The 17,669-nt window shown below is 46.2% G+C and overlaps 1 protein-coding gene across 1 annotated transcript in view; it reads right to left on the bottom strand.

Annotated features, from left to right (window-relative positions):
* RHOQ (ras homolog family member Q) overlaps window positions 1-17,669 on the bottom strand; it is a 37,176-nt gene that overhangs the window by 18,882 nt on the left and 625 nt on the right. Inside the window, exon 2 of the mRNA XM_016142202.2 lies at window positions 17,127-17,185. Within this exon, the coding sequence (XP_015997688.1) occupies window positions 17,127-17,185 (59 nt within the window). The remainder of the gene's footprint in view (window positions 1-17,126; window positions 17,186-17,669) is intronic.

Genomic DNA, 17,669 nt, shown 5'->3' with positions numbered 1-17,669 from the left:
GACACTCATTCTAAGTGCCACAGAATTTCAGAGGGGAGAGAATACATCTACCCTTAAGGACTAGAAAAGGTTGCGTGGAATACCTTGTCCTACCTGTGTCCCTTCCCCAACCGGAACCCATAAGCATATGCCATCTCCTCATCTAGAAAAATGGTCCGGACCCTCCCCTCAACCATCCCCAGAGCTGGAAGTGCTCCTTCCAGTCTCCCAATATCACTGATAACCTGTAGGTACAGTTAATAAGTATAGGAGAGCTATAGTAGGATACCCTAATAATTTGACATAAAGCTACATTTTGAGAATTAATGAAAATCAAACCATAACAGTTATTAGTCATCTACTGTGTGAGTCATACCAACAGATGACTGAGACACTTGAAAACAGCCAAATCTAATCAAAGTAACTAAACTATAGCTAAAGAAAGTTGTAACCTAATAGAGTATGTTCGGCCAGTCTCAAAAATATTAACTGAAAAGTCATGGTCTATAAAGACCCAGAATCTAGCGAAGGAGAAATTACATAATTAGGATATTAGTGTCCGCCCAGCTCTGCCCAACGGTAAGATGCCAAACTCCATGGACACACAGACCTTGGTCACTAGGAAAGCCATGCTCTCAGGTAGAAGGTAAAGGTCATCACATGGTTCTAGGACCCAGAAAAAATCAAACCTCTTCTAAGACTTCTAACTCCTTGTGCTGTAAAGCCTCAACCCCAAGCAAGCTTCTTATGAATTCATTTTCCCAGGTACCTTGATGCTAAGGAAAGATACACTGGATAGCAAGCAATGGAAAGAATATCCATCACTATAACATAGTTTTTCATGTTTCCTAATTATTAAAAAAAATTGCAGAAGACTTCTGTTAATCCCAGCTGATTGAACACATGCACTTATGTCTGATTTTTCCAAAGTCCGCTGATAAGTACAGTAATTCAAAAAATGAAAAAGGCACAAAGTTGCAAAGACAAAGCAAACAGAAAAGGAGACAACAGCAAACCATTTTAGAAGCTAAAAGGCAAAAGAAGAAGTAGGAAGTGATTTAGCAGACCCGGGGAGCCAAATCCTAGGCCAGCAAAGAGGGAAAAGGTGAGAAGCACCACAACAGGACCCCTCAGAGGTGTGGGAAAGGGAGCAGTTTGTTACTGCCCATGGATTGAAGGTGGAGCCACAAGTGAGAGGGTGGACCGAACTTCTGTTCAGGAAGCAGTTAAGTCCCAGATCCCTTTATCATGGTAAACACTCTCCCCAACCCTGACAAAAGGCAGAGGATATATTTATTCTATGGAAATGGTAGAACAGAGGGTTCCCTGGATGGGAGGACACAAAGCTCAACTGCACATAGGAAACACACAAGGCCAGGGTACACAGTGAAAATGGAGACTCCTCACCTGCTTCCTCTACTCACCTCCCAGAACACTGGCAGCCCGGCAGGAACCTCTCAAGCAGCAGAATGGAAGATTCTTTTCTGGGGACTAGGACCAGCCCGAAAAGAAAGACCAAAATCTGGCATGACAGCTTCCCCAATGAAAAAGCCCAGACAGATCACCCTACAGCAGTGGATTTCAAATGAGCAAGTGAGGGGTGATGTTGCCCCAAGAAACATTTGGAGATATTTTTGATTGTCATGGCTGGGATGGGGATGCTACAGGCATCTAGTGGGAAGAGGCCAGAGATGCTGCTAAAAATCCTACAACACACAGGACAACACCCCCCACCCCACACACAGAGCGAGGACAACCCCAAACCATCAATGATGCTGAGCTTCAGAAACCCTGACCCACAGTCAAGGCCAGAGTCAGCCAGCTCATGCATACACAGAGCTTCCCCCATGTTCCAATCACATTCTCCTAAATATGAGGAGACACTTGAGGAACTGCCGTGAGAGACAGAGATTAAAAGGAGAGACGACACAGGAAGACATGAGCTTCAAAAAACTATCATTAATATTCTTGAAGAAATTAGAGAAGATATTCAATCAAAAAACAAGCCAAATCAATTTGGAAGATGCTAAAGAAAACAAAAAGAACATCCAAAGAACAGGAAAAGCCTCTTGAAAATTAAAAATAAAATCACCTGTTAAAAAATAGTAGAAAGCATGAATGATAAAATTGAGAAATTCTCTCAAAAATAGAGCAAAAAAACAGAAAGAAATATAAGGAAATTAGAGGACCATCCTAAAAACTCCAACATATAAAAGCTGAGAGTTCTAGTTTAACAGAGGAGATTAACTAGAAGTAAAGAAATCAAAGAAATAAACCAAAAAATTTTCTCAGAATGAAAGGACATGAGTTTCCCAGATCGAAAGGGCCCATATAGCCAGCTAGCTACTTCAAAGCCCACGACTGAAATTTCAGGAGGGTGAAGGGCAGGTCCTAAAACTTTCCAGAGAGGAAAACCAGGCTCCTGACAACGAATCAAGGACCAGATTGGCATCAGACTTTTAACAGCATAAATTGAAGCTAGAAGACAATGGAGACTTTTGTCTTCAAAGTTCTAAAGAAAAAAGATAATTTCTGATCTATTTTAAAACTGTCAATAAGGTATGAAAGAAATAAAAATATTTTCAAACACACTAGATGTCAGAAAGTTTCACCTACAATGCATCTTTTCAAGGAATTAATAAAATATACACTCCAGCAACATGAGGGAATAAACTGAGAAGACATGAAAAATAAAAATAGGGATCTAATACAAGGAATAGAGCCAAAGGGAATCCCAATAATGAAGGGAAATCGGAGCAGGACAGCTGTGCAGCAGGCTGCAGGCAGCCAGCACAGACCGAAGGTCAGGCCATGAGGGAGGCTTCCAAGAAGAAACTGACGGAATACCTGATATGTTGCATTGCATGGAAAAGCAAGTTTGACACACTGTGAAAAGTAAACAAGAGATGAAATAAAATAATTACTAACTCCAGGGAAACAAAATGTGGTAAAGAAAAAAAAAGTAACTATAGTATACTAAGTGGCTCAGCTGTAATAACACAGTGACCTATAATTGAAAAATAATTTTTTTTTTAAATAAAAAAGCAAATGGCAGCGAAGGAAAAATATATATGACCACCGATCTGTGATCAAATTACAAGAAAGCCACTGGGAAAGGATAGATGGGAAGTATGTATGAAAGATCACTAAAGCCTCATCACACATGGTGTGAAGTCAATAGAAGATTTTTTTTTTTAACCAAAATAAACAGCTAAGAGTTTAAAGGGGTTGCCTCGAAGGAGTAAGAAATGGCTTTCCTGTAGGCAAGGGAAGAGGGATCTTTAGTTTCTCCATAATTGGATCTTATGAAACTGTTGACTCTCTAAGCCATCTGCAGGTACAGCTTTAATAAAAATAAAATGACATTTTTTTTTTTAATTAGGAGGAAACCAGAATAGAGTATAAGGAAATAGATTACTATAAATATTCAATATCACCACCTAGAGCTAACTACTTTAACAATTTGACAATTTTACTCCACTTTTTCCTTGCACAGTATACATATGCATAGTCTTCAAAGTTGTAATCATGCTATATATAGTTTTGATTCCTGCTTTTTCACACTTAACACATAATTAGCCTTTTCACATATTTTCAAATATTTGTTGAAAGCAGTTTTTAATGGCTGTGATTAACCTACTACCCACTTTACAAATCCTTTACTATGCATCGTGTTTGTAATTTATCACTATTATAAATATTACCGAATATCATTTTATGTAAATATCTATGTATTCTGGATATTACCTTGCCAAAAATTCATAGGAATGGCTTATCAAAAATGTACGGGTCTTTGCCAAATTAACCTCTGTGATATTGTGATTTATAAGAAATACGTATTTGGTCTTAGTCCCCTTTTCTGGCATAGAACTTTTAAAATCCTTGAAATTTCCTCAATGGTGACAACATAAAGGTGTCCCTTGTTATTCTCATGAGGTGACTTTTGGACTCCACCCAAGAATGGTGGCAGATCACCAGGAGACCCAACCATGTAATTAGACCCTTCTCCCCCACCTGTGGGGAGTGGGGAGGGAAGAGAGGCTGAAGTTGAATCAATTATCAATGGCCAATGATTTAATTAATTGTGCCTATGTAATGAAGCCTTCATAAAAACCCAAAATAACATGGTTCAGAGACCTTTCTGGTGGTGAGCACATGGAGGAGTTGGCAGAGTGGTGGGTTTCGAGATGGCATGGAAGCTCCGCACCCCTTCCCACATACCTGGCCCTATGCAGCTCTACATCTGGCTGTTCCTGAGCTATATCCTTTTACAATAAACCCACGATGTAGTAAGTAACATGTTTTTCTGAGTTCTGTGAGCTGATCTAGCAAATTAATTGAACCCCCTGTGGAGGAATTCGTGGGAAACTCTACTAGCCAGTCAGTCCGAAGTACAACTAACAATGTGGACTTGCGATTGGCATCCTGAGTTGGAGGGGGTCCTTAGAACCTCCGATCTGTAACCGGTCAGTCAGAAGCACAGGTAACAACCTGGGCTTGTAACAGGCAACCAAAGTCAGGGGTAGGAGAAGAGTCTTGTAGGAATGAACCCTTAACCTGTAAAATCTGATGTTGTTTTCAGGTAGATAGTGTTAGAATTGAGTTGAATTCTCAAACAATCCTGTTGGTGTTTGCTTGCATGGGAGGGAATCACACACACACACACACACACACACACACACACACACACACACAGAGACATACAATGAAATAGTCTCAGAACACTAAAAGAATATCCAAATGGCTTGTATCAGTTCTTACTCCCAACAACAGTGCACGGAAAGAGCATCCACTTTCCTGACTTCTGGGTAACAATTCTTCCCATCTTGCCCAATGTGATAGGTGGGGGTGGGGGGGAGTTTTATTCACATGTCTTTGCATGTCATGTGTTCACTGGCATAGATCAGATCCATGGACCTGATGATCTGTGAGTCCCTCAGTGAAACCAAGTTTCTAAATCTAGGTGGCCCCATTGAGGCCCTGTCTGTCTGCGAGGCTCTGGGCAAGCAGCCAGGCAGTTGAGCGCCTTCATGACACTCCTCACACTATGGTTTTTCGTTTCTCATGACACGTTCCATTCTCTACCTGTATTTTGGTCATCCGTATGTATCTTCCCCTCCCAATGGACTCTAAACTTTTACACAGGAAGAACCCTGTCAGACGGATCTTTGTTCCTCACCTCACCTGTGTTTAACTGATACTCATTTATTTGATGAATATAGATATAAGGGTGGGGACAGAGGCAAGGGAGACTATGAACAGAGGTGCAGAGAAAACCAGAACAATGGAAGGGTAGAGGGGAGACAACCCCACACACCCCCCTTAGGCAGGGGTGAAGGCAGCGCCAGACACACATGACCAGCAGAGCCTCGCTTTCTGCCTCACAACCTGGAAAATGGTTCCCAGAGCCTGGAGCGAAATGCCCATGTAGTAAAAACCGACAAAAGGGAATAAAAAGGAAAGATGAGGATCCTTCAGGCATGAAAAGGAAAGAAGTATGACACATTCTACAACATGGATGAACCTTGAAAATATTTATGTTACGTGAAAGAAGCCAGACGCAAAAGCTCACTTACTGCACGATTCCATTTATATGAAATATCCAGAACAGGGAAATTCACAGAAACGAAGAGTAAATTAGTGGCTGCTAGGAGTTGGGGTTAAGGGAGAACAGAGTGACTGCCACTGGGTGCATGGTTTCTTTGAGGGGTGATGAGAATGTTCTGGCATTAAATAATGAAGGCTGTACAACTTTTTGAATACACAAAACCCGATGAATGTCAATTATATCATAATTTTTAGAAAAGAAAGAAGAATATCTTATACATCAAGCAGTTTGGTCCACCAGGAATTTCTACGTAATCGCTTTTTCCTAACAGCAGCTTGCCTAGACTCTGATGCTTCCTGCCCTATCAGGGCAGGCAGCAGGATGTCAGGGATCCCCCAGGGCCAGCAGGCAGCTTTCAGGTCTCCCCTCCTATCACGACAGAACTGGGCAGGCAGGTCAGCATTCTCTGTGCCCTTGCTGCCCTGCTTCTAACAGAGGGGCCACAAGACCCTCTAGAGAGACACCAGACACAGTGAAGGATTCCTCAGGATCCAGACTTGCTGGAGAACAGTACACATACACATACCGGCCAATATTTTATCCAAATAGACCTGGCGGCCTTTCTGCTAACGGGATCCATGACTTAAGAAATAAGTTCTATTGTGCTTAAATGAGCAATGCATTACAACCACCACCTATAACCTGATTTTAAAGACCTTCAATAATGTCCAGGCAGATCAGAATCTCCTTTAAAGTGGGCTGATAAGAAAGCCAATGTAGAGGTGATGTAAAGTCATGGGAAAGGTTCTTTCCGTAATACTTATCTGACAGGTTCCCCTCAATCCGACACGTACCTGGTTTCTGCTGTGCGCCACCACCCCCAACTTTGTTCTGAGTGCTATGTGCCACATTACCATCTGGCTGCTGAGTAAAGATTTACATGTGAATAAAATCAAATGCCAGAGTATAGCCTACAGACAATTTGTTCAGTTGAAATTGAAAGGAGTTCAACCTCAAGAGGGCTGGAGTCACTGAGGAGGGGGCACAGGATGTCTCAGCCTCAGAAGGACCTTCTCGCTTCTGCAGCTAGATGAAGACCAGAAGCTACCTCCTGCCACACAAGGCCCCTGGATGAAGAAAGCAGGGGCTCCACCTCTCTCCTCTGTCCTCGGCTCACATACAACCCCTTCCTCATTTCTCCAGTGCCAAGGAACCCACTAGAGACACCTTAAGGTGATAACTGTGAGCCCTGAACCAGCTAGCTGGGGAGGACAGCCCTTCGAAAATTAAGCTGGGGTAGATGGAATTTTAATTGAACTGGATAATCAGAATTAAATACTCTTTCTCAGCAGCAGCTCTTAGAGGGAGCAGACTTTGAGCCAACTCATTTATAATCCCAGCCATTAAGCTGTTTGAAAGAGGATGATTTTTCTATACTGGAACAGTTTGGAAAAAAGAAAAAGAAAAAGTAGAGGGGGAAGAGAAAAGGAAAGAGAGGAGGCTGGAAAGAAGAAAAACATTTAAGTGGTTGGTGTGCGTGCATGCGTGTCTGTGTGTGTGTGTGTGTGCGCGCGCGCGTGTGCTTGGGTGTGTGCGTGTGCGTATGTGCGTGTGCATGTGTGTGTAGCGGAAGAATGGAGGAGGAGGACATTTACACAGAAAGCTTGGGTCAGCCAGAGAAGTAATTACCGCCAATATGGGTGTCTGAGTAACAGCCCTTCCTTCAACCTTTCCTGGTGACCTGCCTGAGGAGTTTTAATACAGAAGGACCTCATCACCCAACTGTTGCTTCAGAACTAATTTAGCACAAACCACACTGGCATCCTCCTCAGGGGCAGGCCTGTCACCACTCAAAGGTGCTAATTTCAGCTACAGCGAACAGATCAGGGCCCAGGCCCCAATCTGTCCGGTTGCTTATTGTACAGGAGGGAAAATGGCTTGGCGCTTAGACCTCATCAAGGAATACCCATGGAGCATACTGTATGCACATCCCTGGGCCAGACAGCATACCAATGGAACCAAGAGAAGCTTAGGAAATGATGCTTCCATTTTCTGAGAGTGCCCTGGCCCCATCTCCACCAAGTGAGCTAGGAAGTAGCTGAATGATGTTGCAATCATATGTAAAGAACTAGAAAGGAGGCATGCTTGGGGCAGGGGTTAAGAAATGAATAAATGATGCACTCTGGGGACAGTGTGTAAGGTGGGGGTGCGTGTGTGTGGGTTGTATGTATGTGCGTGTTGGAGGAAAGGAGAGGGAAGGTGGCCTGTCAAAAGGAAGTACGTAAGTAAACAAATATTCACTAACTCACTCGGTGGCTCTGACATTTCCACCTGCATCAGAATCACCTAGAGAGCTCTTTGTTGAGACATGTCCCAGACTATCTGATTCAGGAGGTCTGGGGTGGAGCCTAAGAATTTAGATTTCTAACAAGTTTCCTGGAGATGCGTCTTGGTTCGTGGAGCACATGAGAACCAGTGTAGTAACTCAGACCCCTTCTGGAGCACCTAATACATGTAAGAATCCAAACTGAACATTTTCTCCCCCCAAAATGAAGCTGGAGAACCCCCTGTCAACTGAGCTCTTAGGTGCAGTTTGTTTCCTTGAAAGGACAGACCCCGGCCTCCTCTGTGTCCCCAGTGAACAGTACTCACTCCCCCCCTGTCACTCACTGTGGGCCCAACCCCTTCACTGAGCTCTGAGCTCCTGGGGGCAGGGCCTGTTCCTGACCTGTCATTGTCAGCTCTGTCCCTGGCACAGGTCCCAGCCCTGATTTGGTGCTTGGGGAATGTTTGCTGACTGACTACATGAATGTTTCATACGGCCCCGACAGGCAGCGTAGGCAGGAAGACATGGGAGCCTATGCAGAGGTGGAGTCAATGGGGACATCCCAGGGAGGCAAGCAAAATGAGTAGCAGGTGGCAGAGGAAGTCTCTGGGTGGATCCAGGGCATATTCAGACAGAAGAAAGACAAACAGATTTGAAATGGCAGTTTTTACCTAAATAAAAAAAACTCTTGGAGGAAAAAAAAAAAGGCTTGGGGCAGCTGTCATTTGCAGGCTAAAGGTGCCCTCTGTCCAGCAGTCCCCAAACAGCAAAGTAATGTCAAGTCAAGGCTCGCAGGCAGAACAGGGGCGAGATCGCAAAGGGCAGGGAGGGAGTCCTGCCTCCTCCGCCTGAAGGGTCAGCTTATGACAACATAGGGCAGTCCCAGGTTCTCCGCCTCCTTCGTGGAGGCTACACCTATGCACAAGCGCACAGAGTTTCTTCCACACACCCCCAGCAATGCAGGCCCCCCAGGCAGGCCTCTGTTTAAGCAAGAGCAGAGGTTAATGAACAAACTGACAAAACACCCTTAACTTCCCCGCTGGGCCGGGAGGTGTTTTTTCGGAGCTATTTTAGCGGCAGCCCTTACCATTCCTCCTATAGACAGCATTCTGCCAACTCTTCTGTCTAGAAAACCGACGCGCTCGGAATGTACTTTTCACATGAAATATTCAACAACAGAATACGTGTGATTAAAGGAGACATTGAACACTGTCAAGCTGATTAGTGTGCGTAATTTAACATCAAGAACCCAGGACTGGGAGTTGGACGGCCTGCCCTGTAACCTTGGTGCTGGCCTTTCACCAGCTGTGTGGCCTGGAGCGAGTCTTCACCTCCCCAAACTTCACAATGAGGCAGACACCACTTGCTTCTTTTACTCTGGGAGCAATTGAGAAGCTTGAAGGAAGTACCAAAAGCAAAATGCTTTGCACTCTGTAAAAATGCCACTCAACATAGAGGGTGACATTACCCAATGCTCAGATTCTAACCTGAGCCAGAAGGGCTGACAAGTCTGAGGATCAGGAGAAAGGCGGCTGGTTCACTACTCCCACCAGTCACTTGAAAACAAACAGTGACAACAATAAAGGGCCCTTCCCCCACTTTTTGTTCTTTCTATTAAAATCAACAAGCAACACAGCACCCGATTAATATCTCTCTAATTACTAAGTTGTCAGTTACTGGGTGAAAAACTCCATAATTTAGTTATCAACCTTACTCCACATGTTGACACTGAGAGCAGAGATCTGAGATCCATAAAAAGACGCATTTGGGACACCACCCCCTGGTGCCTGCACTGCCCGCACTGCCCGGCCCCGCCCCGCCCCACCCAGAATCTGAGCTTCCGTGACCCTCTGCCTGTATGACCTCATTCAGTCCAATGCTTCCCAAGCCTTCACTTCACAGTACAGAGAAAAGAGACTGTTCAGCACACAGCGGGTGGGGATGGAGGGACAAGGGGGTAAGTGACTGAGGGTGGACTGTGCAAACTGGAAGGGACAACCCGAGCCCAGGGCTGTCCCAGGCCCCAACCAGCAGCCTTGAGCATGAGAAAATCTGTCATCTGGGAGCTAGGAAGCTCTGATTTGATCCAATTACTCTACAGGAAGGTAGTATTATAATCCCCATTCTGCAGATAAGAAAACTGAGGTTTTGAGAGATCAAACCCTTTGCTGGGAAATGGGCGCTGGCAATGTGAGGGCCCACAGTGGTAACCAAGGTAACTCAACTGCCTCCTATCTCTCGCCGAAAGCCTGGATCTTCCGAAAAGCCTATCCCTCCCACCTCTTGGGACTGTGCAACACTCATTTTCACATGATGAGCTTTCCCACAGTTCCATAGGTGGATTTTTCTGCAATTTGATCCCCCTTTCTTCTCCCACAGAAGGTCAGAACACAAAGCAGGCATTGACTCAACATCAACTGAACTGAACTGGTGTGGAGTCCCCCCAGGCTGGCCTGGGCCATCACTCTCATTACCCCTGACTGAGCACCAGGCCATATGGCACAACTACATCCTCGCCTCTAACCCTTACAGCAACCCTGTAAGGTAGATGTTATTTCCCACTTACAGGGAGGGAAGAAGGGCTCACAGAGGTGAGCTAGCTGGCTGATGGTCTCACAGCTATGAAGACGAGGAACTAGAATCCAAAGGTGTCTGGAGAATCCAAAACCCACACTTTCACTGCCAAGCTGCTTCCTCCCCAGGAGATCAGAGAGTGAGAAGTCTCAGGCAAAATGCAAAGGCCTGAGCCGAGAGATGGCCTCGAGAACTGGTCCACTACACCCCAGGTTCTGGGTGGGGATAAAATTGGTGGCCTGCTGCACATCTCCATACTGTCATTTCCTTGAACCTTAGAGACTTCTATTGTATTAACAAAAAATTTTTTTTCCAAGAAAGATTTTGTGCCTAAAGCTACTCTCCAACAGCTATAACCTCAGTCTTTGGTTAACCTTTTAGCAGAAATGAGTTGACAGACAAATGGGAATCAACTCAACCTAAGAAATATTCGTCGCAGACCTTGCATGCACCAGGCTCCAGGCTAAGTGCTAGAGATGTGGTGGAGAGAAAGACAGACACAGTTGTCTGTCCTAGTGGAGCTTAGAGAGAGCAAGACCTGCCCAGGGGGCGCTGGCGGGCAGTGGATGTGGGAGAACTGTACTCAGGGAGCTGGGAGACTGGGGGGAGTTCCAATGACCCAGCTACCGCCATCATGCCACCCTATGCAGCCTCCCCGGTTGGGTGTTCCCTTGCTTCTTCATACAAAGCAAATGCCTGCTAGAAACCAAAAGAGGAAGAGCAAACTGCTGAGGGCAAGGAAAGCTGCTCCTTGACTCAAGCATGCCAAATTAGGGCAAACACCAAGCCCTGCCAAGTGAAAGGAGACTCAGGGAGGCTCACAAAGTTTAGTTTTTTTAAAAAAGCCATGTGTGGTTCCTTTTGTTTCTTTGTAACTGCTTTCTTGTATTGCTATTCTGTATCTGAGGCCTCTTGGTAAGACCTGCTGCTGCCAACACATGTGTCATTGCTGGAAACTAATACCCCCCAGGAGAGCTGCTTTGTTTTGTTTTGTTTTAATACCATTAGATCTCATCTCTTGAAACCCCAAATTCCACAACAAAACCGCAAACACCAAGCTCTCCATGAGTCCTCTGGCCCATCAGCTTTAAAGCCATGCCTCCTACCTTTTTCAAATCCTGGCACACACAGAAAATGGTAACATATGCTCAGCTCCCTCGGGGCTACACACTGCTCCCCCTCAACCAGCAAAGAGGATGGTATCTCAGCACACCTATAACATTCATTCCTGATGTACCTGCTGGAAAGCTTTGGTTCCCAGAGTGTAAATGTCACCAAATCTCAAGAGAATCATGACATAAGCGGAGAAGCCAGAGGGATCAAAGGGTCAGGAAAGGGACAGGCCCATCTGAGGCAGAAAGAGAAACCAATCAGAGCTGGTGGGGACTGTCCCCACCACAAGGTTCCTGCCTGCCTGTTGAGCTGGCTCATCCCAAACCCACACCAGAGTCTCAATAGGGAGAACATGGGGCATTCAGTCACTGCAAAGGCTTTAGAGCAAACAAAGGCCATCCACCTTCCCAACACAGAGGAGGAAGCCAGCATTCCATGTGATATGGTTCAGTCTAGAGATATAAATAGCTTCTAAAAAGGTTAGCAAAATGCAGACGATGAATCTACAGTACGTTACTAAGGGAAACCAGGATGCTTAGTGCCAGCATCTCACCTGTTGCAGCTGATGTCTGGAAGGAGGCCCATGGCTCCTCCCAAACTCTGCTCCCTGGGCCCCTCAGGGGCATAATGTGGGGCTGCAGGGACCTGGAGCCTGGGGCCAGGCATGAGTGGGCACTTCCTAAGCCCTACTGATGTTCTCTGCAGGCCCCTCTAAAGTAAAAAAAAAAACTTTTTCCTAATCACATCTCTGCTTTCCATAAGCCTGCTCATTCTCAATTTCTCTATCTGGGAAAAGTCAACCTGGGAAGGTACAATGAGGAAGGCTGCCAGCAGGTGGGAGGAGCTCAAAGAGTGACAAAACCTTGGCCCGCCCCTTTCCTCCTTCCATTATACTGAGCCCTTGGGTGCTGCCCCCATAAATGCAAAAGGCAGGGTGGGGCATTCCCAGGCTGCCTCCCACAGAGAGTCCCTTCTGGAGGGGAAGTGCTTTCCCAGGGTGCCCAGAAGTCTTGCAGGAGAGCCACAGCTGCTGGGCTATGTCAAGTGAGAAACAGACCTAGCTTGTCACTGAAAAAGCAACCCCAGGGGATACCTGAGTTAAGGATATTTATAGCTCTGAAGTATGCACCCTTGAACTTGTTTGCATGTGTTTAAGTTAACAGACAAAGCAACAGCCCAAAAGCATACATATGGACTTCACACAATGAGGCCCTGGCTAAATCTGGAACTCTAGAGAACCCAAACTTACCCCAAACACACACCCTCTCGAGTGTGGGTATTCCGGGACCTGGAATAAACTGGGTATCAGTCTCCTCTCTTTAGGGTATCAAGTTCTGTCTTCCTGCCAAGGATTATGAGATCAGTCTGGAGACAGCAGCTCCAAGAGCAGTTTGCCAGGCAGCTCCCCATGGCTTGTCTGCACAGAAAGCAAGAGCTCTTCCCACTTCCCGTGTACTCCAAACAGTGCAGAGGCAGGAGGGAAAGTCTTGCCTCACCAGTCCCTCTCTGAGCAGACAGTGGGGCTGCTGCACAGCCTACGCTGGAGTCCTGAAAGCTGGGCAAGAAAGGAGAAGCTCCGCGGAGGCAACGGGCAGGAAGCCAGACACCCCTGCTCAGGGCCCCAGGGAGGAGGAAGGCGCTGCCCTCAACTTCCACTCCAAAATGCTTGGCAGTCAAAATGTCAGCTGCTCCTGGACCACCTAGGGGCTCAGCCAGGAGAAGCTTCCCTGCTCTGATGTAGTGATGGAGACTAACACTAACCAACACACTCACAAATTCATGTTTCTTCCTCCTTTTCCTTCTCCTTCTCTCTCTCTCTCTCTCTCTCTCTCTCTCTCTCTCTCTCTCTCTCTCTCTCTCTCTCTCTCTCTCTCACCTCGCCCCCACCTCCCTCCCTCCCTCCCTCTCTCTCACTCCTTGTCTCCACCTCACTCTTCCTCTCCCATAGCAGCAGAGGTCAGCCGGGTAAGCAAGGAGCCTGCTTTGGAAGGCAAAAGGTCATCTACTATATGCATACCTCTGTGATTCTGTAGGTTCAGTTCCAGACCACCACAATAAACTGAGCTATAATCTTTTTGCTAGTGGAGGGTCTTGCCTTCAATTTGTGAAAAAAAAAAATGCAAAATATGTGAGGCGCAATAAAGCGAAGCACAATGAGGTATGCCTGCACAGTCATCTCTTGAGTTCCCTAATATATAAATTGGGCAAATGTTTGCCTTTGACTTTGAACTTCACTGGGGTCAGAGGAGAATAAGAAGAGTTAAGTACATTTACTAAAAGTTCCAATCAGAGACAGGCCCTGTTGCTGTTATTCAAATACAGTGAGTGCTCATGTGTATGAGCAAACTTTTTGCAGGAAAAAAACTGCTTTTCAGTGCAGTGAGCTTTCTCCTCATCCCACTCTACCTCCCAAAGTAGAATCAACTGAAACCTACATACCCCACTTGTATCTCTAATTCTACACTGAAATCAGTTTTCCTAAGAGCTTCTCTTTACAGCACTAAGGATGCAGGCTCTGATTAAGAAAGGAAACCATATGACGCAACAGGGCACTTACACCAGGGAGCACTTTACCATGTCCATTGGTCCGTGATGGAGACTGTGGGAATTATAAAGTGCAAAGCTGGCTCCACACCTTTGCTGAGAATGGTGTAGGATCTGGCACTCCAGTGGAATTGTTATCAACTCCAGGCATAATACACTGCCCTCTTCCATACACCTGTGATCCCTTTACCCCACAAAACTGTCCATGTTGGAGTACAATTACACATCTACTACAAATGAAGAACAGTGTCCTCTGCTTTTACATACATTAAACAATACAAGCTGGCCTACGACACTGCAGTATAGAGCCTAATTATCCACATTTTTATTAGATCACAAAGAAGGTAAATAACTTAGCTAGAAGCACATGACCAGGAGAGCAAGGGGGAGATCTGAGTCCAAGCCTGTTTGGTTCCAAAGCCCATGGGCCTTCCTCAGCTGCCCATCAAGCTTAAAGATTCCCTTTGTGTGTGAATGTGTGTGTTTATGAATCATTATTGTTACTGTAAGATTAATCTGATACCGATTCATAGAGGTGGGGTCTCGATGACCAAAAACAACACAGAAATCTACACAACATGCGTGAACAGGCATCTGATCCAGATATTCCCACCTATGGTGTCATCAGCCACAGCAGCTCCTGATCCTTTAAATTCATTCTTTGGTGCCCCCCCAAGTGCTTAGCACAGTTCTAGGTACACTGTGGGCATTTGTCATTAAGTCTCACTGATGACTACTTTGCTAAGATTGCTGATTAGTAATAAACGCTTAAATGCTGAAAGATGAATTATCACTAACTCTGATCCAAAAACAAAAGTCTTAGACACTGGGAGAAACACCAAAGGGACCTAATACAAACCTTGGCCAACAGAGGAGGTGTTCCATCACTGGGCACGAACAGTAATATTTGAACCTTACAAATGGGTTGATCTCACTTGGGATATAGACTTGGTATATATCTCACAATCTCCATGGGAAACGGTAATTGTGATGACGCACTGACACATGTGAGGTGCTGGTTTTGAGTGGGCCAACTTCAGGTGACTCTTTGGATCTGGATTCCCTACTCTGTAGGGGTGTCATTTGACACAAATTCAGAGAATGGCTGTAAAAATTCCAGGTACCAAGTTTATAGACACAGAAGCTATCCAATCGACTCAGGTGACATCTCAGCACCTGCCAAGGCTTCCTGTGTATGTAACCACCACCTCCAAGTGGGCAGATTCAATGTCCTAATCCCAGCAACACCTCTCAGTAGCTGTGTGACCTCAGGTCAGCAGCCTAGCTTCTCTGAGTCTGTTTCCTCATCTGCAAAGATGGAACGTCACCTATCTCAGGGGCTGTTTTGAAGAAAAAAGAAAAATAACATTCGCATGTGGCTGCCCCATGCCTGATATGCAGAAGGAATTCAGTAAATATTAGTTGGGTTCGAATGTGCACAGAACAACTCTGACATACACACGTCCTGTTGAATAGGGTCATGGTCAACAAGTGGTCATGGTGACAAGTAAAAGAGAAAGGGAAAGAAGAAGTAGTGACAAGTTAAAATTAGAGACAATTTTTTAAAACCTCTCTCCTTTCAACAAACGATTTCAACCTTTTAACAACTGTACTGCTTGAAAGTTGGTCTTATTTGATTGAATAAGTTCTCTCTTGCCCTCCACATGTTCTGATAGAAGGAATAACAACTGTGAGGCAGGCAACCAAATGGGGCCCTGAAGAACTGGCTATTCTGATTTGGGTCAGTTTGGTGAAAGGGGGCAGCCTGAGGCACCTCCTACTGCCAAGTTTCTCTATCCTCAGATGCTCCTCTAACTTAACAGTTTAGAAAACAGAGGCCACTTCGAGGTATGCCTCCTCACTGAAGACATCTTCCAGAATCTAACTTGGTGCCACAATTCTGAAATCCAAAACTAGAAGAGCCACAAAGAACAGTTTCCCTTTACTGAGCACCTGCCTAATGTATGCCAGACTCAGTGCAAAGAATCTGGCATATAATATCTGCAGAGGGGAATGGTCTGAATTTTTTAAACCCCTTTTGCAGATGAGGAAACTACTACAGGACATTCCCCAGAGATACTCTAAGCCCCTCAGCTACTCACATGTCCTCAAGAACTCAAGTCTGCATGACACCTGGAAACTTCAGATCTAATCACAGGGCTGCATTCTGCAAAACTTCATCACACACAGTCATTTTAGCCCACAGCAAAAGTAGGTCTGGGAAGAGGATAGAGCTGAGACAGAGACTGAAGAGAGAAATTAATCCTTTAGGAGCCACCTCTGATTTGCAAACAATGGTCACAGGCTGCTGGGAAGTGTAAGCATTTTACTTCTGCAAAAAAATCTCTCCCAGAAAAAAAGCCAGACAAAGTCACCTGGCCTTCCTAGGGGAAAATGAGTGCGGGGAGAAAAATAAAGCTCTTCTTCCAAGATTCACACTGAACTCCTAACGCTTCCTGCCTCTTCCTGGCCCAGAGAGTGGCTGGATGATTGTTGTTTCTTTCCTTTTTTCCCTGTGGTCCCCTGGTAACACCACAAATTACGTTTTCAGGGATTCAAGTCCCAGAGTGCAGTGATGTTGTAATAAACATAACCAGGACCAAATGCCTTCCCATCATATTAGATGATGCCATTTTCCACCAATCAGGCTCCTTGGGCAGGCAGACCACTCACCAATGAGGGACCAGACAGAGGCTGTGAGGGGGAGACCTGGTCATCCGCAACTAAAAATAAGGGCGCTTCACGATTGGCCACTGCCACTTTGCAACAGGAGTTGGGACCCACACTAGGCACCAAACAGAAGGCACACACAGGCAAAAACTTTCACAGCCCAGGGGTTCACATGGGGTGGGCTGGTTTGGGGTTGTTGGGTTTTGTTCCTTTTCCTAATTTGCTTACTTCAAAAAAGAAATAAAGACTTGATCCAGAGCGGCCCCTCGCAGACACACCCTCCCTCCTAGACATCTTAGTTTCCAAAGGCCCTTCGCAGCCAACCAGAATGGGGAGAGGGAAGGGGTGTAGGCCAGGGGCCAAGGCACTCACCTGTCCGGCCGTGTCATAGAGTCCCAGGAGGTACTGCTTGCCCCCTACAGTGACGCTGACTACGAGGGCAGAAGCGGGGGCGGGGAGAAAAGCCCACAATTAGACTCTGGGGCAATTTCGCTCCCCACCAGGACCCTCCTCTCCCAACCCCGCTGGAGGCATGCGGGGAGCTAGCAAGGAGACGTTACCCCTTTTTTTCTCGTGCCCAGCTCACTGTGAAGTGGTGTGAGGTCGGGGTGCGATGTGACCCCCAGCTTCCCGTTCCCTTCTCCCAATTCCCATAGCTACGTCTCTCTCGCCCGGTCCCCCCAAATGTTTGCCGGGGCTTGGGGCAGTAGAGGAGGTGGTTGTGGGAAGGTCATGGAGGTCGGCCCTGGACTTCAAGGGGTTGGGAAGTGTGGGGAGCTGGCACTGGGCGCGGGGGAGGGGGTAGGAAGAGGGGTCCTGCCGGCCGGCGAAGGGGATGGCCAGAGGCAAAGCCTGGGGGTGGGGCAGGGCGCCAGGCTGAGAGCACCGCGGGAGAGGGGTGGGGAGCGCGCTCAG

The sequence above is a fragment of the Rousettus aegyptiacus genome, unplaced genomic scaffold (assembly GCF_014176215.1).
Source record: "Rousettus aegyptiacus isolate mRouAeg1 unplaced genomic scaffold, mRouAeg1.p scaffold_m13_p_7, whole genome shotgun sequence".
Lineage (NCBI taxonomy): Eukaryota > Metazoa > Chordata > Mammalia > Chiroptera > Pteropodidae > Rousettus > Rousettus aegyptiacus.
Note: the sequence above shows the minus strand (reverse complement) of the source record. Positions and strands in the feature narration are given on the sequence as shown.